Here is a 21,759-nt window from a genome sequence, read left to right as displayed (position 1 = left end):
AACATCTACATTTATGGTAAGTGTACACAACTGTACTTTTTTGTTTTCTCTCAGTGCACCTTCTTTGAAAGGGACTCGAGTTCCAGCAGAATTTTTTTTGTACTGCTTGTGCCTTTACTTTTGAATTTAGAGGGACTGTTGGTAAGTGTGTGCGCTGCTTGTGGAAACTTATTTGACAACTTACCTTCCAAATGATTCTTTCCAATAGCTCTCTTAGTGACAATCAGGCTTCTTCCTTTGCTACAGCATGGATTCTTTCTTCAGTCTTGCTGTTTTTTTCCTGCTGTACCTGAAAACAAAAAACAGAATTGGAGTCCCTACCAACATCGTGGGCTCAGACAGTGCCTCAGCCTCTGGTAGGTGACTGTATGTCGCCATTTGTTGCTCAAACCACTCGGTTTCTCCTGGTACCTGTTGTGATGCCCCTTCCACCACCATGGATTGGGGGTTAGCCACAGCCTCTGTTCCAATGATGTCCTTCATGGATGCATCTGCAGTCATAACAACTGGGTTGTCCTGTCGTCAGGCAGCCCTTCAGTCGGCCGGATTCCAAAGTCCGGGTCCGGCTTTGGCTGATGTCGCACTTCACCCGACGTCATCTCTGTTGGTCTTCGGGTATAAAGGCATCAGCCGACGCCATTTTCCTCAGTCTCTCTTGCCGCGTGGCGCCCGAAGCAGAAGCTGTTCGCAAGTGCCAGTCGGTCGGATCCAGAGATTACTTCTACCGAATACTACTTCGAAGACTTCCAAAGCTAAGTACCCCGTTGGGGACTCTTTCTTGCCTCAGCCGATGTCAGAAAAAGTTAATAATTGTTTAACCTGTGGGAAACAAATACCTCATAAAGATTTCCACTCTTATTGTCTGCCTTGTTTAGGCCCAGCCCACGACGTAGCAGCCTGTTCAGCCTGTGCTTCATTCAACCGACGAACGCTTAGGCGTCGGTCGGAGTTTGCTGAACAGTTTTTCGGTTCTGATTTTGCGTATATTATGCCGTCGGATCCTCCGACTACCCAAACTGCTAAAAAACGCAAAGATAAAGACCGACACTCGCGGTCCGCGGTTTCGGCCGAAACCATGGTTAAGCAAACATAAGTATCTCGGTTCGGGCGAAACCGAGAAAACTGATCAAAGTACAGCTGAATCTATCACTACCACTGAGGCCCCTGCTACTTCTCTTGAATCGGCCTCAGAATTTTTATCCACTACGGTGGTTGCCACTGACTTATCAGACACCATTCCCTTGGATGTCTCTACCCCAGCACGTGGTGCTGCTAGGCCTCCAGCAGCCATGTCCATTAAGGCCTTTGCCAGGGCTAAAGCAGCCAAAACTACTAAAACAGTGCCTGTTAAATCCCCTACAACCAGGCCCTCTTCTAGTTCACAAATGCTTACTCTGGCAGAAGATTTAATTTCATTAATTAGGGGATCTCAGTCTCACCCAGACAGGGCCTCTCAGCCCCCAGAGAAGAGACCTAGGGCAGAGCCCCCCGAGCCTGTGTCCTCTGATGATTCTGCCGATGAATCAGACATAACAGACCAGCCAGAGGCTCCTTTCTCCAATTATGAAGACTCAGATGCTGAAGAATCCATTCCAGCTGCTTCCCCACCAGAAGAATTCTCCTTTGGGGAAACCTTACATGCCATGCGAGAGCAGTTCCAATGGCAGCAGCAGGATTTCTCAGACTCCAGAAAAAGACTTAGGACTTTTCTGCACCTTCCACAGCACAGGCCCTTAGCTATACCTCCTGTCCTCTCTGTGGTGGACGATGCCTTCAATGATGTCTGCTCTGCACCAGATTCTTTACCTCCAGCCCCTGCCAAACCAGACAGATTTTACAGGGTACCTGACACTCATCACCACCTTTACAAGGCCCCACTTGCAGCCCCCCGAAACTATATCCCAGGGTCCCAGGGCAGTAGCCTCGACCACAGCTAAAAACCCTATTCCTTCTGAAAGGGAAGCCAGGTCATTAGACAGATGGGGCAAAAAAGTCTACACCTCAGCTACTCTCTCAGCTAGAGCTTTAAACTGTCAGTTTCACATGATACAGTACCAAGAGTTTATGCTTGATCAGTTAACAAAAAAGCTATCCTCTGATGACTCTATTGATAAGAAATATGTATTAGAAATGGTAAATAACATACAACAGGTTAGTAACCATTCCTTAAAATGTGGCTATGATGCACTGGAGGCTTCATTTAGATCAGCCATGACTGGCACAGTGATAAGAAGACATGCATGGCTAAAGGAACAAGCCTTACCGGATCATGTTAAAGCTAAGTTATTAGATGCTCCTATGGATAAGACCAGCTTGTTTGGTACACCTGCCCAGCAGGTAATGAAGAAAATGGAAGAAAAGGCAAAATATGTTCAAACGGTTAAAGATTTCTTGCAGGTTCAACCCCCAAGGTTTAGCAGGAACTGGCCTGCCAAAAATTGGTCCTTTCCTGACTCCACAAGATCCCAAAGGGACAGGAATAGACGTTCCAGAGGCAGAAACCAATCCAGAGGAGGTGCCTACAGAGGACGACAGTGGCAAGGTAACAACAGAGGCACAGACACAACCACTGCCACTACAACAACACAACCACAGTGACTTACCTCTAAATCCGCCTACCAGGGAACAAATAGCAGCTCCATTAGGCGGCAAATTAACCTTATTTTCGAAGAACTGGCACTATATCACAGAAGACAAGTGGATTTTACAAACCATAGATCAAGGTTACCGGTTCCACTTCCACACTTTACCAGTCAAAAGAGGAATGCCGAATCTACCTCCAAATCAAAAAACAGAGGCTCTACAACAGATAATGCAATTAGCAAACATGAGAGCTGTGGAAAGAGTGCCAACAACAGAACAAGGAAAGGGATTCTACTCCAGACTATTCCTAGTTCCAAGAAAGGAAAAAAGTTGGAGACCTATTCTCGACCTGTCCACCTTAAATACATACATCATTGTCCCAAAATTCAAAATGCTGATCCTACAGCAACTTCTTCCCATGCTGGGCAAGGAGTGTTGGCTGGTAACTCTAGATCTCAAGGAGGCATACCTGCACGTCCCCATTCGACCAATCTGCAGAAGATACCTCAGATTTCTTGCAGGATCAGAGCATTATCAATTCTCAGCATTGCCCTTTGGCTTATCTACTGCGCCCAGAGTATTCACAAAATGCCTGGCATCAGTAATCGCCCACTGCAGACTACAGGGAATTCAAATTTACCCATACCTGGACGACTGCCTGCTACAAGGGGACAACAAAAGCAAGCTGACAACAGATTTACAAAGGGTCATTTACTTGCTACAAGCACTGGGATACACAGTCAATTTACAAAAATCAAGGCTGATACCATCCCAAACAAGGACATTCTTGGGCTGAATTGGACACAGTAAGACAAATGGCATTCCTAACTGCAGAAAAACAAAAAGAACTCCCTCTTTACTTCTTGGCTCTAACAAAACAGAAAAAGTTAACAGCAAGAAAAGTACTGCAGGCCTTGGGCTTCATGGCATCATGCATAATCTTGGTCCCACTTGCCAGACTACATATGAGAAAACTACAGTGGTACCTAAAGAATTTATGGTCCCAACACAGGCACAGCCTAGAAACAGAAATTCCACTAATTCCATGCTTAAAACAGGAGTTCCTATGGTGGGCTCAAGCATGCCAGTCAAACCCAGGTCTACCCTTTCGCAGATGTCAAGCAAACCAGACCATCACAACAGACGCTTCAGACCTAGGATGGGGGCCCACATGCTGGACAAATGCGTGCAAGGATTGTGGACGAGGATCAACTTCACCTGCACATCAACCTAAAAGAAATGCTGGCAGTAAAACTGGCAATCCAAAAGTTCAGACCATTTCTCAAAGAGGGCCAGTTGATGATAAGGACAGACAACACCACAGTCATGTGGTACATCAACAAACAGGGAGGCACTCATTCATACCCCCTATGCAGAATGACTTTGGAGCTGTGGAACCTGGCACTCAGCTACAACATCCAGTTACAGGCAATATTTGTACCGGGAAAGGAGAATACTCTAGCAGACATATTAAGCAGAACCACATCGGATGCCCACGAATGGATGCTACACCCGGACATCTTCAAGACCATCTCAAAGAAATGGGGAATGCCTCAGATAGATCTATTCGCTTCCCCTCTGAATCACCAGCTCAAAAAATTCTGCACAAGGACATTCCGCCCACTGGCATGGAAAGTGGATTCGCTCTCCTTCAGCTGGAAAGGCCTAACAGCATATGCATTCCCACCTCTTCCCTTGATACACAAGGTATTACTAAAAATCAAGGAAGAACGTCCAAGGATAATCCTGATAGCTCCAAACTGGCCAAGACAACACTGGTACCCACTGCTGAGGAGCATGTCTCGGAACAATATGTGGCCAATACCCCTGATGCCTTTGATGTTAACTCAGAACAACTACAGCATCATGCATCCAAACCTAAAACGTTGCAACTGACTGCATGGAACATCACATAGCAGCAGCTAATCCAGAACTTTCCCAAAGAGTTAAAGATATCATTCTTGAAGCCCGCAGACCTTCAACAAGAAGGAACTATGCAGGAAAATGGAAAAGGTTTGTCATTTGGAGTACTGAAAGAGGAAAAGATGTGTCAAACATAGATATGCCTAACATTCTGGAGTATTTGGCAGAACTTCTACATACAGGCCTGTCCTACTCCTCCATCAAGATACATGCATCAGCTATATCAGCAGAATACAGCTTTGATCCACCTGTCTTTTCACATCCTTTACTCAGGCAGTTCCTCAGAGGAATCAAGAATGTAAAACCTCCAAGGAAACCACCATTGCCAGCTTGGGACTTGAACTTTGTGCTAGAAAAGTTGACACTATCACCTTTTGAACCAGCAGCAACAGCAGACCTACAGCATCTATCGTGGAAAACTGCTTTCCTACTGGCAATAACCTCAGCCAGGAGGGTTTCTGAACTTCAGGCCCTAATGGCAGTACAGCCCTTCCTAATCTTCCACCAAGATAGAGTGTCCATGAGGACTAATCCTACATTTATGCCTAAGGTGGTATCCAGAGTGTCTTTAAACCAGGCAATCCACCTACCTACCTTCTTTCCCAACCCACAAAACAGAGGGAAAGAATACTGCATACCTTGGATGTACATAGACAGCTACGCTACTACCTGGACAGAACAAAAAGTAGCAGAAAAACTGACCAGCTTTTTGTAGCCTATGCAACAGGAAGGGAAGGAAAAGCTATTTCCAAACAGACAATCTCCAAATGGATAGGAAATTGCATACGATTCTGTTACTCCTTCCATGGAAAACCAATTCCACAGAACATAAGACCTCATTCTACAAGGGCAACAGCCACTACCACAGCCTTCTTACGAGGAGTGGCAACCAAAGACATTATTGAGGCGGCTACTTGGACCTCCGTGCATACATTTGCCAAGCATTATAATTTGCCTCTATATTCCAGATCCCGAGCAGGGTTTGCCACTGCTGGTACTGCAAGGGATCCTAAACACACCATAATCTAGTTTTTCCTCCTCCCCTAGTTGGCTATGGTATTCTACCCAGTTGTTATGACTGCAGATGCATCCATGAAGGACATAGTACAGTTTTGTACCTACCATAAATGTAGATGTCCGAACTGGATAGCATCTGCAGTCAGGATTACCCTCCCTCCTTCCCCTCTGTAGTACTCCTAGGGTGTTTACCCTCCTAATAGCTAGCTGGTGGGGGGGAGTCTTTTATGGTGTATTTGTTTGTATATATGTACATACATGCTTATTTTTGTGTTTACCTCTATCTTTTGGAAACATTGGCATTTATCCAAATTTTAGCCTTCAAGAGGGCAACTGGCATCTGGGGCAAGAAACACTGAGGAAAATGGCGTCGGCTGATGCCTTTATACCCGAAGACCAACAGAGATGACGTCGGGTGAAGTGCGACATCAGCCGAAGCCGGACCCGGACTTTGGAATCCGGCCGACTGAAGGGCTGCCTGACGACAGGACAACCCAGTTGTTATGACTGCAGATGCTATCCAGTTCGGACATCTACATTTATGGTAGGTACAAAACTGTACTTTTTATTTGGGCATGGGAGTACCATTATCTTTGAGTCTGAGAGGTTCTGGTTGAGATTCTACTGAGGGGGGGGGGTGCAGGGGAAGGATGCCTCTTAGCCTGATGAAGTGTCATTTGTCTGTCTGTGTCTTCCCAGGGATGTTAACAGAAAAAAAGAAAGAAAAGGTTGGATACTCCAAAGATTATCTGTTCATAAGGATGAATTTCGTACCTTAGCCAGGAATTCTTTGCAGGCTTTCTATCCTGGAGGGCTGAAATCCATTACCAGAACACTAACTAGGTTGGTGTATTCCTCAGGAAAATGTCAGAAGATTCTGACATAAAGACAGGGATTTCTTTGTCTGATTCTCAAGCCCAAGATTCTGATTCAGAGGAAAGTTTGTCCTTTCCACATCTTTTAGAAGTGTTCATTTTCCAAGACTAGTTCCAAGATAAGTGATGTGTTTTTGTGGAACAAGTGGATGTTCTTTAATCTAGATGATGTATGCAGTAAGTAGATTTTCTTCATGTTACATGCATTCCTTCTGTTAAGCCAGCAACCCTTCCCCTGTTGACAAGAAGGTAAAATATTGGGCAGATTACATGAGAGAATTAATTTCTTCTAGTTTATTCTGTCAGGTATTGACAGCTCCTGGGATTGTACTGCCACTTTTCTTCCAAATGTAGGTCCCATCTGAGTCTCGTGTTTAAACATTCTTAAGATCGTGTATGCGCTTGCGCATGCAGATACTGTGCGTAGTGCCACTACTACTGCTAGTATTTTGAGTAGATATCCCTGGGTATGTGTGCACAGGTTTTCTAAAGAGGTGAAGTCCGATATTTTAAACTCTACTTTAGACGAGGAGGTTTTCTTTGGTCCTGCTGTTACTCAGGTTCTCAAAGTTTTACTTTAGAGGGACATTAATTCAAGAGAGTTAACATTTTTCAAGTCTGACTTTTTTTTTAAGGCAAAATCATCAATTTTGCCATCTTTTTGGAAACTGGAAATAAAAAAGATGGCAGGAACAGACAGTAAACAAGAATCATTTCAGGAAAAAGGGACAACACTACACCCTCAGAATGACTATCAGAATTCTTTACCCCACTCCTCTCTTGTCCCTGCATCTTGTAAGTCTGTCATGTAGACAGGCTGTCAGTCTTTCCCTTTGGCAACAGGTTTTCAGACTCTTGGCTGTTAATGCCGGTTTAAGAGGGTTACAGTTGCACTGAACAGAGGTACCTCTTTTCAGGGAATTCCTTCCTACCCCCCAGCCAAACATTTTTCCCCCTCAAGTTCTTAATTGTATACCCTAGGAATGAATCGTGCTGCCGTTACCTTTAGACTAAAGGGAGTAAGGCTTCTACTCCAGAATGTTTCTGGTTTTAAAGAATGAGCGTTCCTGGAAAACAGTTCTGGAGCTTTCATTTTACATCTGGTTTGTGAAACTACCAAAGCTGACCCTTCAGATTCTGTTACCAGTCATTCTTCTGATTTTTATGGTAACAAAACTACAGGCTGCTGATCGCATTCCCTTAACCACAGACTTTAGAAAACTTCTCGGATTCTGTATCTAGGTCACGTTGTCAATCCCCACTGCATAACTGAGTTAATTAGTTCCTAGAGTGTTTGAAAAACGTCCAGATCCAAGGAATAGATCATTTCAGATTTCAAGGCATTCATATTTTCCTTATTTAGATGACTTGCTGATCTTTGCAGTGTCTTTTGCCAGGTGTCCTTAACATGGGTTTATTATTTTCTTGCCTATCTAGACTTCTAGATTAATGTTAAAATAAAATTCTTCTCAACTCCATCAGAAGTCTCTTCAAATGTATTCCTAATAGAAGAAAAGGTGAATTTATATCTGGGAGCTTTCCTGATCATCTCCAATCAATCTGTGACTTCAGCCAGAGAATGTCTCTGGATTCTAGAGTTCATGGTTTCTGTGATTGTCATCATTCCTCTTGCTAGGATAAACATAAGAAAAATTTAATGTTTTAAAAAACATTTGTCATCCTCTGGGATTTTCAGGTTCCAGTTTTGGACGTTATCTAGTAAGGTCTGCATTGGTGGCGTAGTAAGACACTTGAGCTTTTGCTTGAGGAGTGGTTTCTATGGTGGTAAAGGTGCAACACCTGTGGGACAGCTCTGACTAGGTCAAAGCATGTAAATGCCAGAGTGTTAACTGTGATGCATGCTATAGAATCTGTTCATTTCAGGTGAATAGACAATACCACAGTGATGTGGTACATAAACAGGAGGGCACCAGGTCTTCCCCCTCTGCAGGTTGGCTGTAATGGCTTGGGAGTTTGCTCTACTGCATTGTGTAATCCTCAAGAGTATTTTGCATACCATCAAAGCAAAATGTAGTAGTAGATGAGTTGAGCTGGACCAGGACAGACCCTTACCAATGGAAATTGAAAGAGGGGATCTCCCAGGAATGGATCCATTTGTGGGGAATACCTCAAATAGATCTGTTTGCCTCCTTTCAAAACAAATTTGTCAGATTTCTCAACCTCTTAATGCAAGAAATTAGGACAAAGCTAATTGGGGGGGGGGGGAGTGGGTTAAGGGCACAAAAATAGAGATTTTAAATATTGCTTTTGAAAACATAGTCATTAGAAAAACAGGCATTTTCAATAGGATATAAAGTCTGAAACTCAAATGTGTGTCATTTAATGACTTCAGTCCTCTATAATTTGACAGAAAACCACTAATGTTATGAGGAACAGACCAAAAGTAGGCAAAAATATGGACAGTTGAGGTATGAAATTGTGCACCAGGACTTCCTTGTTGGCCTTCCTGGAAAGTGGATGCATTTTCATTCCCTTGTTCAGAAATATTCCTGTATATATTTCTACCCTTTGTACAGATATCTATCCAGGGTCATTCTGAAGTTTCAGAAGGACTGTAAAAAATTACTGTGGTGACTACCTTCTGTCCCAGGCAAAATTAGATGTCCTTTTCCTATGTTGCAGTATTCTTAGTGTGGGATTTCCTGCCTCAGGCGACCCGAACATCGGCTCCTATACAAAAGCTTAAGCCTGGCTGCTGTAGGTGTGTGGGATATCACACGTAGGGCCATAAACCTTCTTTCAGCTTTTTCCCAGTTAGGGGTCGCCACAGCGGATCACCTGTCCGCTCATGATTGCCAATAGAGTTCTATGGTGTTGAGTTGCCAGTCCGGCACCCAACCTTCCACGAAAGGCGCACACGCACTCATGCCTAGGGCCAATTTGTGTCCTATCCACCTACAGCATGTCTTTGGGAGAAAACCCATTCGATGACAGAGGATATGCAGACTCTGCACAGAAGGCACCCCAGCCAAGGATCGAACCGGAGAGCCTCTTGCTGTGAGGAGACAACACTAACCACTGTACCACCGTGGCAGCCCACGTAGGGCCTTAAACATTTAAGGTCCCTGGTTTACGTAGGACCCTAAACCAGGGACCTTAAATGTGATGTTTGCACACTCAGACCCCAGAACCTGTCAGCCGCAGACATCACATTGATAGCTTCGCTCCTATACTCAAAAACTTCTTAAAAGCTAAAGCACCCCGTTGGAGAAATTTTTGTCTCTCTTGCTTGAGCTTGGTTAACTGTAGTTATCGTTCTCCGTTGCCAGCTAAGAAGGACAAATGCCATTGCGCAGGCATCAGATACCGCATAAAAATTTGCACGACTATTGTGTCTTTTGTCTAGGTAAGGAACACCACCATACAGTTTGTCCTCTTATTCCTATGTTGCAGTATTCTTGTTGTGGGATTTCTTGCCCTCAGGTGACTCGTACATTGGCTCCTATACAAAAGCTTCAGCTTGGCTGTTGCAGCTGCGTGGGACATCACACACAGGGCCATAAACCAGGGGCCTTAAATGTGACGTCTGCATGAACAATCCTCAAAACTTTTCGGCCGCAGATGACAGACGCATCGTGTGTTCGCTCCTTCTCATCAAACATCTCAAAAAAGCTAAGTAACCCATTGGGGTTTTTTCTTCATATCTTATTGTTATTGCTTAGGCTTGGTTTGTTGTAGGAATTTATAGCTGATGTCAGGTAAAAAGTGTTAATGCCAATGCGGGTGCCAGATACCCCATAAAGACTCCCATGATCGGTTGTTTTTTTGCTTAGGCCAGGAGCACGTCCATACTACTTGCTCCATTTGCCAATCGTTTGTGCCAAAGACCCTATGCAGCCATCTGGCTGCACTTAAACTTTATTTAGAAAACCAGTGACTTGAGTGATCAGCCCTAAGGATGGATTCCACTTCGGAGGCTACGTCAGAACGTCCGTGTAAGAAGGCCAAGTTTCCTAAGCCCTCTTCTGCCGTTCTGTTACTGGACATCCTGCCAGCTGCTGATTTAGGAGCTTAGGGATGCCCGGTGGATCCGTCGACTTCGACTAGCTTTGTGGAAGCCGTTGCTCAGCCAACCACTGGCACATCCCCAGAGCCAACCCATACCCCAACTACCGTGGAGGTTGACGGGGAACCAGAATCTGTAGAGCTTATGACCGGGATCTTGCCTTTGGACTGTCCCTATCAGGCCTGCTTCAACATCTACCCCAGCAAAAAAGAAACAGAAAACCAAGCATACCTCTTCCACTGCAGAAGGCCTACCTAACTGGCAGTCCTTCACTTCTTCCCTGATGCAGGCCTTCAGTTTCATCCTCCACTGCTCTACCTTTGCTTAGCCCTAGGCCTGCGTCAGCCCCCCCCCCCCCCAACATCGCAGGTTAGGGAAGAAGAGCATGATACTTCATTCTCCTCCTCTGAGGACTCAGTATCTTAACCTCCTAAATTGCTTCACCCCAGGAGTAGTATTCTTTTGATGAAGAATGTGTGTAGAGAAAGATTCACCCCCCTGAGGATATCACATTTGGTGAGACTATCAACAAAATGAAAGATTACTTCAAATGGGATACCTCACAAATGTCTGATACCCAAAAGAGGTATTTTGAGCTTCAAGTAGAATCCCCCTCCCTTTCTGCTGAGGTTCTTCGTGTTTCATTGTTGCAGTCATCACACTTGGGTTATCTGCCTGCAGGTAGCCCTCAGTCTGGTCGAATGCCAGAGACTTAGTATTTCTGCGTCTGTTCCTGTCGCTCCAGGGCTGACGTGAGGTTGTCAGGGGTATAAAAACAGGCAGCCGACGCCATTACATCAGTCTTTCTTAGAGGAGCCCAAAGCAGTAGTAGTTCGCGCGAGTGCCGGTTGGCCGCTACCTGAGTTTTCATTTACAAATTGAATCATCCTGAAGTCTTCTAAAGTCAAGTACCCTGTTGGGGATCCTTTTTTCTTGCTCTAACCGATGTCAGAAAAAGTCAATAATTGTCTTGCCTGTGGAAAGCAAATACCACACCGAGATTTTCAATCTTACTGCATCACCTGTTTAGGCCCAGACCACGACGTACCTCGCTGTCAGTTTTGCGCCTTGTTCAATGCCTGAACCATTTGTCGTCGGGCCCTTATCACTAAATACTTTCGTTTTCAATCTCCATATTCCGAAATGGCTTCAGTAAGCCATCCGACTACCAATATTCCAAAAAAAAAATAAGGCTAGACAAAAGACAGACGCACAGGTCCAAAGCTGCCGACGACGCTTCCGTTAAGCTAGTCGCCAGTTTGCCGCTACTCAGTAAGGTGCTTATGCAGCCACTGATGCCCGCTTCAGTGGATTCGCAGGCCTCTACCGAGATCCATTTGAAGTCCAGTTTGCCGCGGCACTCTTCTTTAAAGATCCTGCGGATGTCTCTATCTTGAATGGATCCGGAGCTGCTGAGCAGGCACCGGCTTCCGAGGAAGTTCTTCGCACTACCGATACTCGACAGACTTCTTTCGTGTCTTCAGTTCTTTCTAAAACTACAGAGTTTCTAAGGCCCAGGGCACGTACTATGCCTAAAAAAACGAGCCAAGCTCAAGCACCTGCTTCCATCCCTCAGTCTCAAATGCTTAAAATGGCAGAAGACCTTATCATGCTTATTAGGGGAAGCCAGCTTACCCTTTCCAAAAGAAAGACTTGTCCCCAGCAATTTTATCCGATAGGAATCCGATGACTCTGAAGTTTCTGAATATGAAGACATGTAACCCTTGTCTGCTTATGAGGATTCAGATGCAGAGGAATCCATTCCTTCTGCTTCTCCTCCAGAGGATTTTTTGTTTGGTGAAACCCTACATACTTTATGGGAGCATTTGCAGTGGCAGTGTCAGGACTATCCTCAGTCCAAAGAGACTCTGGGAATTCTTAGATATACCACAGCACAGACCTTTAGCCATTCCTCCTGTCCTGGGTGTTGTGGATGATGTCTTTATGGAATCCAGTTCAACTCCTGACACCCTTCCCACCTGCTCCCAGGAAGCCTGACAGGTATTAGAGTCCCTAACTGACACAAATTTATTTTCAAATATCCTATTGCTGATCCAGAGGTCATCTCCCAAGGATCTAAAGGAATAAAAGCAACCACAGCTAAGCATCCCACCCCTTCGGACAGGGATTCCCGAGCTTTAGACAGATGGAGTCAAAAAGTATACACCTCTGCAACTCTTGCCATTAGAGCACTAAAATGTTAGTTCCACATGCTGAAATACCAGCAACATACAGTGGAACTCCTTAAACAAAAATATCTACCTTTCCTTTGACTCCCTAGAAGCATCCTACAGGGCAGCAGTCCCAGTTTCTGTACTTTAGAAGGCATGCTTGGCTTAAGGAACAGACCTTGCCAGACCATGTCAAATCCAAACTTTTGGACGCACCATTGCACAAAGGCAATTTGTTTGGCACCAATGCAGAAGAGGTCTTAAAAAAGATGGAAGAAAAAGCTATATCTGTGTACACAGACTTCTTACAGGTCCAGCCTCCGAGGTTCAGTAGGCATTGCCCCTCCAAGAACTGGTCCTTTCTGGCCCCCTCTACGCCAGCTTAGACAAGACCTAGGGGTAGCAGACCCCCCCCCCCCCCAGACAACAGTCCCAGGGAATGCAGAGATCTAAACAGTGGAATTCCTCCACTTACAAAACAGGGAGTGCTAAGCCACCCCCTTATGGAAAGAACCCACAATGACTTTACACCTCTACCCCTTACCTCTGCCCACCTGCTTGTGCCCATAAGAGGAAAAGTCTCCTCCCATGCAAAAAACTGGGCCTCTATCCCCAATGACCGATGGTTCCTCAACATAGTGACCAAGGGATAGAAATTTTATTTCCACACACTGCCACCCCCAAAAGGGTTCCCAGATCTTCCTCCAAACCAGTGGGCAAAAGCCCAAAACAAAGTCCATTCCCTGCTCTCCATGAGGGCAGTACAGCCTGTTCCTGCAGACAAGATATAGGCCAAGGTTTCTATTCCAGGCTTTTCCTGGTACCCAGAAAAGAGGGCACCTGGCGCCCAATCCTCGTTCTATCCATTCTAAACATCTTCCTGGTGATACCAACATTCCAAATGCTCGCCCTCCAGCAGCTTCCTCTTATGCTGTCCAAGGATGCTTGCTTAGCCACCCTAGACCTAAAAGAGGCCGATCTACACATCCCAGTCAGGGATTCCTGCAGGAAATACTTAAGTTTCAGGGCAGGATCTATGCACTTTCAGTTCTCTGAGCTTCTTTTTGGCTTATCCACTGCTCCACAGAATTTTCATAAAATGCCTGGCTCCAGCCATTGCTTTTTGAAGACAAAGGAATATTCCGATTTACCCTTACTTAGACAACTGCCTAACCCAGGCAGTCAGGAAAAGCTGTTACAGCACCTGACGTTTGTAAAGGACCTACTGACCTCCCTGGGGTATACTATAAACGAAAAGAAATCCAAACTCCAGCCAATCTAACTGTTGAGTAGTTACTGCATTGTGGTTATGAAGTGTTCTATTTCTAAAACTGTGATAAGATTCCACCATTCTTACAGGTTTGTAGTTGATTCTTGTTTTAGTAGCACAATAATTAATCCATGTTTTTTGCTCTTCACAGGATGATGACACAAACTTCCACATGGATTTCATTGTAGCAGCATCTAATCTTCGTGCAGAGAACTATGACATTCCTTCAGCTGATAGACACAAGGTATAGTATAAAAGAGTGGTGTGGTACTAAGTTTTTATAATGAAAACAGAAGGAGCATCTTTAAGACTAAGATGCTATTTTTGGCATTTTATTACAGACAGACAACATTGGAGTAACAGATTTGCCATTTTGGTCAAACCTTTTCACAGTTAAAGGCTGAGTAGAGCCAATAGAGGTCTAGTTTTTGTGCATTCATCTGTAATTTTTATGTCCTGTGAAAACTATAGAAAATGTATTGCAAATCTTATGTGGGAGGTGACTTGTGCACTTGATAAGTATCTTGAGTTAAGACTTCAGTACCCATCTGTAGGTCTGTGCAACATTTTAGCTTTTCCAGCATTGTCAACTTGGGCTGTTCTGTCTTCTTAACAGTCAATCATAAGTATATAATCGATCAGTAAAGCCATTTTCCAAACCCAAGTCTTGGTTTCTTGTGTCCGTATAAGCAGATGCATTTTAAGTGAGATAGAAAACATAGGAGTAAGTGATTTGAGAAAAATATGAGAGAGTTTTAGTACATTTTTGAAAAGGTGGTCTTAAACTCTGGGCCATTCTTTGTAGATCTGCATTTTGCATTTGCTATTTTTCAGCTGTAAGCTTTTAGTTATGTCTGAACTTTAGCTTACAACTTAGATAAGATGGGCCAGTAGTCTTTGTCAGGCACAGCAGTACCAGATACTAAAATCACATTAGGGGGAACAGCTTTTTAAAAAGCTGGCATTTTTAAAATTAAGTAACTTGTACAAAGCCGTTGGGAAAACCTGTTGCAGAACTTTTGTATCTGGCAGCTCTTGGAAAAAAGTACAAGCTGACAAAACTGCAGGACATTAATTACAACACTACAATATTCTAGTACTGAGCATAAAACATGTACAAACAAAAATGTTTGCATATAATACATGAGGACTAGTCTAAGTATTTCACTTCTGGTACTAGCTAGACAAGTTAGCAGTCCTCACCCTAAATTGCTTTACTACAAATCAGTCCACTGAGGACGTTTGGACTTCCAAAGGTAGTAGTGAGTAGCCTTTCAGCAGGCATATGCATTTGAATGCTTGACGTTGGCAGAAGCTATAGGATAATCCCAGCCACACACTTTCCAGGCTTTCTAATCACTAAATGCAGCTTATGACTACAAAATTAGTTGACGCTGTTTTAGGACAAATTAACAAGTCTGCTTAAAACATCCTGTCAGACTTTTTATCATAAGGAATTGTTTTTTGGTTGTGGTTATGTAAGTTATAAATGTGCAATATTGGTGTAAAAACATTAACAATGTTGGTTTCATCATAAGTTCATAAGTGATCTTTGAACCAGCAGCATTGTGAGCATTTTAAGATTAATTTCAGATGAACATTGGAGTCTAAAACATTCTAGGACATATTTTGTAATTTATCTGTACTTCTAAGGGACTTTAAGTCAAGCAGATGTGTTTATACAGTTAAATTCAGTCATTTAAATTACTCCCGATGTTTAAATAAACTGAAGAAAAAAAGTACTGTTACTTCTGCACAGAGATTTAAATAATGGGATTTTAATTCTGTGATCTGCTCTTTCTACCATGAAATTTCACTTGTTGAACATCCTTTATTGTGTTGTGTCACTGTCCTGGTTGAAAAGTCATTATAGTAGTAGGGTTTTAAAATGAACCATGCCTGGTTATAAGATTTGCCTTCAGTATTCACTGTGGTAATGGTACCCTTTATGTCGTGTATAAAATGTGGCCAAAGTTAAAAATTGCATTCCTTAACTCACCAAAGCACGAGTAATACAAAACAAGAAGCACTTTTAAACTTGGTAAAAACTGCAGACAAGCTGTATACAGACAAAATTGTATTTGCATAGTAAAATGCAAAGAAAGCTCTAGCCAGCTGATATAAATGTATACCTGCTGCATTTTTTTCTCTGTTCTTTCTAGAAATTTTGTTACCTGTTTTGTCTGCGAGTCAGAATATTTTTGATTGCTCTGGATAGTTTACTTTCCTGATAAAGTTGGTATTTCCTTTGGCTCAGTCACAAATAGCTTTAGCCACTGGGCTTCAGTGGTATAAACCCTGGAACTGATTGCAAATAATTTATGTAGCTTGTTGGTATGTATGTTTACTGCTACTTCCATTGTATGTTTTTGGCACTTGCTCATCTTTATTGTAAGGATTATTGGTGCAGTGTGATTGATCTCCATGAGAATTAGCTACAAGCAGATTACATCCTTCCTGCCCTATTTGCAGACCTGTTTGGACATCCCCACAGGAGAACTAGAATCCTTCCCCAACCCTGGACGTTAGCCTGATGCATTGTTTGAAGGAGGAGTAAAAGGCACCCCCACACACACACACACACACACACACACACACACACACACACACACTCCAACAGTTACCTTGAGTTTCTGTCACTTCCAGATGACCTCCTGAGATCAAAAAGTACCCAGTTAAGGAGGCTGTTGATATAATGTTGCTAATTTTGCTTGATACTGTGATATTGTTTGATTAGATTGATGTTCTTCGTTGGATCATTTATGGGATGTATCCTGCCCAAGGATACCATAAAACCAGCCAGTCTACCAAAGCTTAGACACCTTCATGAGTTGTACATGAGACCTGTGACATATGCACAATATTATGTGCTAGTACTAAAAGGATGTGTGAACCCAAAAACCCTTCGGAACTTTCTTCCCACCAGTCCATGAGTGAAGGCTTCAGCGCTGTGATCTGACCTAACAATTGGTTTGCTCCAGCTGCAGGTATTTATTAGCAGATAAGAGGCAAAGCTGGATCACCCAGTGCCTTTTGCCAGTCCCTGAACTTGTGCCAAACCTCTTGGTCATAATGAGCAGCAAAGAAAAGGAAATGTGCTCCAAAGCACTCCCCCTACTTAACAGCTCTTCATTGGAAGGGGTGGCACTCAGACTGCTCAGAGCAAGTCTGAATCACATCCCCTCCCAGGTACACACCTTCCCGACCAGCTTTTCATTGGAAGACCAAAAAAAAAAACACTGATAGAATGTTCACAGCAGTCTGAGGCACACACCCTCCCTACCAGCAGCAACACAAAAAGTTGCTTTCTCTGTCAGCATTTCTGAATTGCCAGTACAGAATGAAAGCAAGGACAGCACTCTAGTTGTGGCAGGGCACATGCCTCCTTTATCAAACCCTTGTTAGGCTAGTGGTCAGATTACTATGTCTGGAACCATTCCTCCTTACTATTACATTTTTATGAAAAGCCATAGTTTTCATGTCAGGGATAAAAATGAGAAATGGGATTGCAGATGACAAATTGCCTATAAAGACAAAAATATTCTTGCCTTTTTTGTTTAGATCCTGAACTCATTTATAAATAGTCAGATTTCTAAACATTTGTACTTAAAGCCATTAGAAGCCACCTCAATTATTTAGAACTTCTCATTGACAGTGAGACTTTTGGCTTTAGCTCAAGCCAGGATGTCTTCTAATTTCCCACATATTTCCCCCTTCAGGCTAAAAAGAAAATTAAAAATTGAAATGAGGAGGCCAGATTTTCAGAGAAGCCTGCTTTTAGTTGGTCAGTCATAATCTTTGATGTATTTGACCAGCACTTTGACTGTCCAGCAGCCATACCTTTGTTGTTAGGACCCCCTCATGAGGCTGACATTGCACAGGGCCTCAGCACATCCATGTTGTCTGACTGGCTTACAAGAGAAAAACATTCCATCTCTCAAGGAACAGGAAGGGATACCTCAGCTGCTGGTCTGAGAAAATTTTAAAGTATGCTCATCTACCTCTCCTCCACATACTTTTCTTACGAATTTCCAAAAAAAAAAGGTGACAAAACAAAGCACATTTATCCTCCTTCCCTAAGAAAGCGTTTAATTTCTACCAAGTTTTGTTTAAAGATCTTATGGCCTTTGTCTTCCCTTTTTTCCTCCCCCCATTTTAGTATTTCATAAGAGAAAACGGTCTTCTTAGAAAAGTTTCGTCTGAGTCTGAGGGCCTTGATTATCAGAAATGCATCCCTCCACCCACCAACACACACACAACTTACCTTTGAGAACACTGTAAGATGAGGAAATATTTTTAATGGGAGAATAAGCAGATAACTTGATTCAGAAAAAAGATACTGTGATAGCCTGAACATAAAGGTACCTAAACCCTTGGCTATATCACCAGTTTTAGAAACTGTGGAGGATACCTTTGTCAGCTTCTTCAACTCCCAATAGCACCCATCCCACTCCCCCGGCATAAGAAGCCTGACACTTTCAAATACCTGTGTAGATGCCCTTCTGATCCTACTGTTCTCATTTGAATTGGTTAGTGTCTAAACTGCTAACTTCCACAAGTGCTGTCCCTAATGAAAAGGATAAGTAGGGCCATGAAGAGATGCAGCAAAAAAGTGTACACATCAACCACCCTGCACTTTAGAGTGGTTAGCTGGCAGACAACTGTATACTTGCTTTCCATTTTGGATAACTTGGCCAAAATGGTTTCTGGGTGCCTGACTGAGACTGTCACCTTGGAAAATACTCAACTCTGCTTTTCAGGTGGTGAGGCCATCTGTCAAATGTGGGATGCAGCAGCTGCCACTGGTTTCATTCTTGGATATGTTTGACTGAGGCTCAACTCTTTCCCAGATGATTTGAAAATTAAACCTATGTATCCTCCATTAGACAAAAATTTTGGCAATTCCTCTCTAATGATTTTTTGAGAAATTAGATGAGAGGAGTAATGTTATGCAAGGAGTGAAGCATTTTTCTTTCCCCTCTTAAGATTGAGGAATTATCCCACTCAGTCTGGACCATTTTCTGTAAGCCCCAAAAGTCTTAACGAGAAGGTAAGAAATTTCTGAAAAAGTGAAAGACAAATCAAAGGGAGCATTTTTTTGCATAAATACTAACATTTGGCCAATTCTTTTCAAATACTGCCACTGTACAACCCACACCACCCCCTGTGCTGCCATCCCCTTCTAGAATGGCAAGGAAACTCTTTGCCTTCTCCTTTAGTAAATCATAACATCTGACTCTTGTATTAATTTTCCACTGCATTAATAATCCAGGCCTCATTGGGACTCCCTTTCCCATTCCTTCAGGGATGTCTCAAAGTCCTCTCAGATGTCCTTCAAGGATGCATCTGCAGTCATAACATATGGGTTGTCCTGCCTCAGGCAGCCCTTCGGTCAGCCGGATTCCAAAGTCTGGGTCTGGCCTCGGCTGATGTCGCACTTTCCCGACGTCAGAGCGTCTGGGGTATAAAAGCATCAGCCAACGCCATTTTCCTCAGTCTTTCTTGCCGCGCAGTGCCCGAAGCAGAAGCAGTTCGCAAGTGCCGGTCGGTCAGCTCCTGTGATTCAGCTACCGAAGACTTCAAAAAAGCTAAGTACCCCGTTGGGGACTCTTTCTTGCCTCAGCCGATGTCAGATAAAGTAAATAATTGTTTAACTTGTGGGAAACAAATACTTCATGAGGATTTCCACTCTTACTGGCTCCCTTGCTTAGGCCCAGACCACGACGTCTCGGCCTGTTCAGCCTGTGCTTCCTTCAACCGACGAACTCTTAGACGTCGGTCAGAGTTTGCAGAGGAATTCTTTGGGGCTAATTTTGCATATACGATGCCGTCGGAGACTCCGACTTCGCATTTGGTGAAAAAACGGAAGGACAAGGACCGACGCCCGCGGTTTCGGCTGAAACCACGGTTAGGTCTACGGCGAGTGTCTGTTTCGGCCGAAACAGAGTCCTCGGTAATTCCTTTAACCGAATCCACTCAACCGACCACCGTGGCCCTGGAGGCCCCGGCTGAGTCAGCTACTGAGCTACCTACTGAAACCTGTGTCCAGGAAATGTCCGATACCATTCCTTTGGACAAGTCTACTCCTGCACGTGGTGCAGCCAGACCCCCTGCTTCCATGTCCATTAAGGCTTTTTCCAGGGCTAAAGCTGCTAAACTGCCTAAAGCTTTGCCTCCCAAGACAACCTCTCACAGACCTTCTTCTAGTTCTCAGATCCTCAGCCTTGCAGAGGATCTTATCTCTTTAATAAGAGGTTCTCAGCCTCACCCGGACAGGGGCTCTCAACCACCACCAGACAAAAGGCCCAGGACTGAGCCCTCTGACCTTCACTCTTCAGATGAGTCTACAGATGGATCTGTGTTGTCACATCACCAGGAGGAGGCTTATTCGGCCTACGAAGATTCTGATGCTGAAGAATCTATCCCTTCGGCCTCTCCTCCTGAAGAATTTTCCTTTGGTGAGACACTACACTCTATGAGAGAACATTTTCAATGGCAGGGTCAGGAATTCTCTGATTCTAGAAAGAGATTAAGGGCCTTTTTGCATTTACCTCAGCATAGGCCCTTAGCTATACCTCCTGTGTTGAATGTTATTGATGATGTGTACAATGATGTTAGTACAGCCCCTGATTCTCTCCCTCCGGCACCTGCAAAACCTGATAGGTACTACAGGGTCCCGGATTCTCATCTACATCTGTACAAGGCCCATTCTGCAGACCCAGATACAATTTCTCAGGGCCCTAAAGGGGTTGCAGCTGCCACTGCCAAAAATCCTCTACCTTCTGAAAGGGAGTCTAGAGCTTTAGAGAGACGGGGAATGAAGGTTTATACTTCTGCAACTCTTTCCATGAGGGCATTAAATTGTCAATTTCATATGATACAGTACCAAGAGTATTTGTTAGATGAATTACATAAGAAGCTTTCCTCTTCTGAACCCCTTGACCGTAAATCCCTTCAGGATCTGGTACATAACTCACAGCAAGTTAGTAATCATTTTTGCAGTGTGGTTATGATGCACTGGAAGCTTCATGTAGGTCAGCTATGACTGGGGCAGTTATTCGTAGGCATGCCTGGCTGAAGGAACAATCTTTACCAGGCCATGTTAAAGCTAAACTCCTGGATGCTCCAATGGAAAAACAAAAATTATTTGGTTCCTCGGCTCAGGAGGTCTTAAAGAAGTTTGAAGAAAATGCAAAATCTGTACAAACAGTTAAGGACTTTCTGCAAGTACAACCACCGAGATTCAGCAGAAACTGGCCTACTAAGAATTGGTCCTTTCCGGACTCGGACAGATCCCAGAGGGGCAGGAACAGGTGTCCCAGAGGTAGAGGGCAAGCTAGAGGCTCCTACAGATGCCGTCAGTGGCAGCCTACCAACCAGTGAGGTAGTGCAGGAACAGCAATAACTACTACTACTCCGGGACAGACTCAATGACTTTCCTTTGATTCCGCCGACCAGGGCTGAATTGGAAGCACCATTGGGCGGAAAGCTTTCTTTATTCTCAAAAAACTGGCATTACATTACAAGGAACACATGGACACTGCAAATAATAGACAAAGGATACAGGTTCCACTTCCACACTTTGCCAAGAAGAAACGGAATGCCAAACCTGCCACCAAATCAGAGGGCAGAGGCTTTAAAGCAGATCAACAACTTAATACAAATGAAAGCCATAGAAAAGGTACCTCTTTCAGAACAAGGCCAAGGATTTTACTCCAGATTATTCCTTGTTCCAAGAAAAGAAAATCAATGGAGGCCTATTCTCGACCTGTCCGCACTGAATACTTAACTCATTGTGCCAAAATTCAAGATGCTGACCCTACAGCAACTTCTTCCCATGCTTGGCAAGGAGTCTTGGCTGGTGACTCTAGATCTCAAGGAGGCATACCTGCA

General features: G+C 43.8%; 1 protein-coding gene across 1 annotated transcript in view; it reads left to right on the top strand.

Moving 5' to 3' along the window:
* The window catches only part of UBA1 (ubiquitin like modifier activating enzyme 1), a 2,903,587-nt gene that overhangs the window by 2,530,233 nt on the left and 351,595 nt on the right, over positions 1-21,759 (top strand). Inside the window, exon 31 of the mRNA XM_044080725.1 lies at positions 14,018-14,110. Within this exon, the coding sequence (XP_043936660.1) occupies positions 14,018-14,110 (93 nt within the window). The remainder of the gene's footprint in view (positions 1-14,017; positions 14,111-21,759) is intronic.

The sequence above is a fragment of the Protopterus annectens genome, chromosome 8.part0 (assembly GCF_019279795.1).
Source record: "Protopterus annectens isolate FY-2018-M chromosome 8.part0, PAN1.0, whole genome shotgun sequence".
Classification (NCBI taxonomy): Eukaryota; Metazoa; Chordata; order Ceratodontiformes; family Protopteridae; genus Protopterus; species Protopterus annectens.
Note: the sequence above shows the minus strand (reverse complement) of the source record. Positions and strands in the feature narration are given on the sequence as shown.